The sequence below is a fragment of the Penaeus chinensis genome, chromosome 23 (genome assembly GCF_019202785.1).
Source record: "Penaeus chinensis breed Huanghai No. 1 chromosome 23, ASM1920278v2, whole genome shotgun sequence".
Classification (NCBI taxonomy): Eukaryota; Metazoa; Arthropoda; class Malacostraca; order Decapoda; family Penaeidae; genus Penaeus; species Penaeus chinensis.
Window position 1 is genome coordinate 2098121 of NC_061841.1, and position 5959 is coordinate 2104079.

Genomic DNA, 5959 nt, shown 5'->3' on the forward strand with positions numbered 1-5959 from the left:
CATATACTCACACACACACACACACACACACACACACACACACACACACACACACACATATTTATATCCCAAATTTGATGGATATGGCATGTACGTACATGCGATATCCACCGAGTTTACTTTATTAATTGTTTTTACACAAAGATGGCTCCACTTGTACTAAGTTACCAATGAGCCAATTACGGGTACTGCCTGCCTCGCCTTTGCCCTTTTCCTTGCTTTTCGAAAATGTTTTTCTTTATCATATATTGCTGTTAGTAATGTCTGTTAGTAATTATAATGTTTATAATAAAGATAACTATCGATATTCATAGCTTTAGTAAAACAAAACAAAACAAAAATTCACGCAAATTCAAAGGTGAAATCAGGTAAGGTCATATAAGGGCTACTAATTGACTCCTTTGTGGCTAAGCACTTGAAGAGCCATCTATGTGCAGAAACATTTCACAAAAATTATATATATATATATACACACATATATATATGCATACATATATATACATATATATGTATATATAAATATTTATATATATACACACATATATAGTTGTGTGTGTGTGTGTGTGTGTGTGTGTGTGTGTATGTGTGTGTGTGTGTGTGTGTGTGTGTGTGTGTGTGTGTGTGTGTGTGTGTGTGTGTGTGTGTGTGTGTGTGTGTGTGTGTGTGTGTGTATGTGTGTGTGTGTGTTTGTGTGTGTGTGTGTGTGTGTGATATATTTTCACACACATAAAAATACACGCACACATATTCCTATTTGTTAATGTAACCAGCAGATATACTATTTGATGTACGATAGAATAATATATATCCAAGCTATAATTCATTCATCTGACACATTTTGTTACTACTCTTTACTAGGCGAAAATGCCTTGTTAACAGGGATGAAAACGACTACATATAATATAGAATATATATCTATATATACAAATATGAAATATATCTATTATTAATGAGAGAATTAGAGATCAAACAAAATCTCATACAAATTTCAAGAAACTGTGTCGGATCCGTAAACAATAGTGCAAGATTGAAGCCGAAAAATTACTAGTTTCTTTTTGCGAAATGTTTTCCTTTTTTAAAGTAAGTATATGTGCATTAACCTTTATAAGTAGCCAGAAAGATCCCTTTTGATGTGTGTTTTAGAAGAGAAAGAATTAATTATCTGTCATGGTTTAGGATATACAAGTATTTGGAGACAATAAAAAAAAAAAATTATACCTTAAATTGTCCAAAAATACATCCTCGTTAATGATTATTTGTCTTTTTCTCTTACCTTAAATAGACAAACACTAGATGGTGTAGCAACCCCATACCATCACACATTCTCTAGGGTATTTTGTAGTCTTTAAATACAACAGAGTTTTCATGTAGCTTGGGTCTTTGAGATTCGCACCAAACGCATTATATAGGGATAAGTCGAGGTCATGATATAATTTGCCGTTTCTCTGTGGAAAATGTCCATTCAGCTTATTTCTGAGTGGGCCGTCTGCTCCGTTTGTTAAGTTTAGCAGATGTTTGTAAAAGTATTGTGCCGTTGTTGTGAAAGGGGATTCTGTATTATGAAAAAGAAGAAAACTTATTTATTGACAGAGCATTAAAACGTTTCATTTTAAAAGTTGAGGTCACAGTTAGTGAAATATAGATTGATTCTACCTTAATTGAAAAATGACTTTACAGAAATGATTACAATCTACAAACATATTTCAGACAGCCGCAAGACGCCTGCCTGTGGCCCAGCGAAGCCTTTCTACCACAGCGAGCAGATGTAAAGTATCATTCGAGCCGCCATATTTAGATGTGAGTAGTGTCTTTTCATTTATTTAATTAAGTTTTAAGTTGTGTGTGCTTGGTTTACATATTCATTTTTGTAACTGTATTGATATATGAATGTTAAAATTTATTTATATATGTCTATGCGTGTGCCTGTGCAGGTGTGACTGTGTGCACAAATATAGTTTTGCGTTTGTATTTATTTGTATGCGATTATTTTTGTGTCTGTATATGTATTTATATTTATACTGATATTTATAGTTCTATAGTGCTACATGGGCATTCTTATAATTCTGTACATCGTCATATTTCAAAACTCGTGCTGTCCTCGCACAACAGGCTGGGGGTCCTGATGTACCAGAGTTCCCCCTATTGAACATGCAGATGGAGGGCTACGACTTTACTGTTCTCGAGCATTACGGGAAGTGGGTTCACAGAACGGCACTCAACATGGGTATTGAAGTAGAAGATAGGTAAGTGTAGCATCTCTTTTGTGTACTTGGGATATTTTCTCTCTGTTATCAGCTTTCATTATGGGAATTGAAGTCAATGATCTAAATGCTATTTATTTATTATCTTATGTTTCTGTGCAGGAAGTAAAGTAAGTTTATCCTTTATGGTTTAAAAGAAATTTTCAGTATAATGCTAATCATTTACCACAGCTGGGCAACCCCATGCAAGAAAATCCACATCCAGACTTTCAAACCGAGGAGTGCCAAGGTGGAATCAGAATACGATTTGCAAGTTTACCAGAGGACCGTTCAGGTGAGTCCAAAGATTCTTATGTATATTTGACTATGTTGTTGCATTATCTTAGTTTTTATTCTCCTTTGTTTCAGGTGAAAGAATTTGAAATTCCTTAGACTTATAGTTACCCCTATGAGATACTTATATTTATTTGCCCTGTGTAAATATACTTGCATCCTAAATGTATTTTGGAAAAACAAGTTAGAAAAAAATCAAGGAAGTTAGACAAGAGCTTTTTGTAATTTTCTTTTGAAGATAATTCAACAAAATACTTAGAGAAATCTTCAGGAAGTCACACAAAATCTTTTTGATTACTATAAACCACAGTAATGCCTATAATGATTTTTGCACTTTCTCCATTGCAGCTTGCTGATGTCCCTTCTCATCTCGCACCGCTATTAATGGAAGTTGTTCAAGCTGGCCTTCCAGAGGGTGTGAATTTGACTGTCCAAGATCATATGCCAGAACACACAGAGGTGGGTGTTATTTTGATTAACTTCATCTTCTTCTCCATCTCTCTGTTCTTCATTAAGATGATTATTTTGATTATTAGTTTTTTTTTGTTTTTTTTTATTTGGTTCATCTCTTTCTCTGTGTTCTTCTCTTCAGTGTCAGGCTTTCTTTTACTCCTCCATCTTTCTCCTTCTGTTCTTTGTTTTTCCTCCTCCTCCTTATCATCATCAGAAAGTATTTCAAATTACATTGCTGATGCACAGACACTTTGTTCTCATTTATTAATTTCTAAAGCATTGTTTGCCATATTCTAATTTAAGTTTCAAGTTTTAATCTAGTTATGATTTAATTTTCTATTTTTGTTGGCATAGGGAAAAGTGATGTAGCATGTTAGACTACAATAGTACACATGTGAAAATTTGACTGTACAAAAACTTTTTGGGACAACCATAACATGTCGTACATTTTTTGCTTTTCAGGTCCGTTACATTCCCGATCTGGAACTCAAAGAACTCAAGAAGCAATTAGATTTGCTTGGGGGTCCCTCTAAGACTAAGAAGTAAACATTAGACCTATTTCGATAAACGTTTGTATAGTTGTGAAACGGTAAATAATTTGTTTGTACATACATTTCTTGTTTAAGTAAATATTTGAATTTTCTTGTGTTTTTCCCTTACTGTTTCACTCTTATATTCCATTATCTGTTTTTCTCCAGGAAAGTATAATCCACTTAACTTTCATCGACTCTGAATTATCATGTATTTAACAGCAATAATTAGTCCATATTCATATTCAATTTCTCACTCTGCAAACAATAACTTTGTCACTATAGCTTTTGCTCACCAGTGACACACACCAAGTAAACACCGTATTTCCATATGATTGTGTTTGTAATGGGTAATACTTTTAGGATATGAAAAAAACTATTACGGCAGTTGCCAAATTACATGTTCCAGAAAATCCTATTCTTTTTTCCTGCATGTGGTTTTCAAATTGATGATTTGCCTAGCAACCAGTATAGCTGATCATTCATTAAACGGCAAGGTTAGCTGCATCAGAAGACCCCCATTGTACAGCTGTGACTTTAAGGGCTATGTCGAAGGCCTAGGGAGTTCCTATATTTTCTCGAATGCGGTTTATGGAGGTAAGGAGGTCGAGAACCATAGGTTAACGAGGTACAGACCAAACAGTAAATGACACGAGAGGCAATTGTATATATAATTTTTAATATATTGACTTTTATTTAGGTAATCAGAACCTTTTATTCATACATAATTTATTGTACATAAAATATATAATAATTTCATGTATATCACTAGCAGAAATGGTAGAAATATTACAAGTAGTAATAATAATAATGACAGTGATCTTAAAATAACAATAGCTACTAAAATGATAATGATAATAATAATGATGATATAAAAAAATAATAAGGCTAATAATAAAAATAATAATAATAATATGCCCATGTTAACTCTGACACTGAAAAATAAAATATTGACAATAATGAGAACTGTAATTAGAATAATAATAATAATGACAAAAAATCTAAATAAAAAACATGAAAAATATAATAATAGTAATTATAATGAAAAGATATTAAAATAATACAATAATAATAAGACCAATATCAAGACTACAAACTCATGTCATCATCACCAATATCAATACAATATTCTATATGACAATAACAACAACAAAAATATATATAAAAAAATAAAAAAAAGTCATGCATCATAAAAATGAAATAACAAAATTATTCACATCAGCCCTTGGCAAAACCATCCTATACGGAAATCGTGATAGATTCCCTCGCATAAAACATCATCAGAGAAATATCACAGTAACATCAAACTTTATTCTTTGCCTATAATCCACTCTATGTTAGAATATCACATGTGGCGTGATCTTTGTGTGGCTATTACGTGCTGTCTTGTACTAATACTTCAGTTGCTGATAAGTGCCGTGGAGTTGGGTTTTATTAACCTGAGAACTGTATAAGATGGTCTGGATGAGAGAGAGGGATTCCACAAATGAATACACTGTATACACATAACTCATATTTTGATGCTACACCTTCATGTAATATCCGATAATGTTGAGATGAGACTTGCCTATTTCTGTGGTATCATTCTTTCTCATTCATACCTTCTTCACAGGTTTTACTGATTCACATTACTCTAAAAATGAATGCTTATACACTTGGTTAAACCAGATACTGTACTGACAGAATGAGAAATGAGCAGAGATGCCTTGCTATGGAGTAGGCTGCAACAGGACCATAATACGCTATCAATATTAACAAAAATAGAAGTGACTGCACTTAAAGCAAGAGATGATGACCAAAGAGCTACAGTATCAAAATTAAATGAACAGTACGCTCATACTCTGTTTTAATGGACAAAAGAGGGGAACGACAGTCTGGTATTGTCGTCATTACCACCAGTAAGCAGTGGATAACATCAATAATTACATTTTTTTGCTACTGTTGAATTCAGCCTTTTCCAATTTTCTACTCTTTTTTCCAGATGACATAGTTACAGAACAATGATGGGTAATAAAAAATAAAATAAAATGAAATAAAAAATAAAATAAAACTTTTGCTTGATAACCTGCACACGTGGTTACACGGATGGAAACAGTGACATCCCCCTCTACTCGCTGTCAGCTGGCAAAGCAGTGACTCATTTCCGATGTTGCCAAAACTCATTACATTGAGTTAATTGCACCAGATTTTGTCTGTTACTTCTGACAGCCATTAGAGAGAGGTTCATAAAACTGAGGTTTGAGTGTACTGTAAAAGCATGCAAGCCAGCAGTTTTAGAAAATACCATCACACACAAGATTTAAAATTATATCATGTATTTGTATTTGTATTTGAGAGAGAGAGAGAGAGAGAGAGAGAGAGAGAGAGAGAGAGAGAGAGAGATATCAAATGGTGGTATAATATCACAATGTTTAATTCAGAAGGCAGAGAAGGAAAAGCTGA

At 33.2% G+C, this 5959-nt stretch overlaps 1 protein-coding gene across 1 annotated transcript; it reads left to right on the plus strand.

The window, feature by feature from the left end:
* Window positions 1–955: 955 nt before the first annotated feature.
* Window positions 956–3629, plus strand: LOC125037387 (39S ribosomal protein L48, mitochondrial-like). The gene is made up of 6 exons (XM_047630493.1): window positions 956–1080; window positions 1708–1797; window positions 2110–2243; window positions 2433–2535; window positions 2883–2993; window positions 3450–3629. Exons 1-6 carry the CDS (start codon window positions 1063–1065, stop codon window positions 3531–3533), a joined length of 540 nt encoding a protein of 179 aa, XP_047486449.1. The 5' UTR covers window positions 956–1062; the 3' UTR covers window positions 3534–3629.
* Window positions 3630–5959: the final 2330 nt, after the last annotated feature.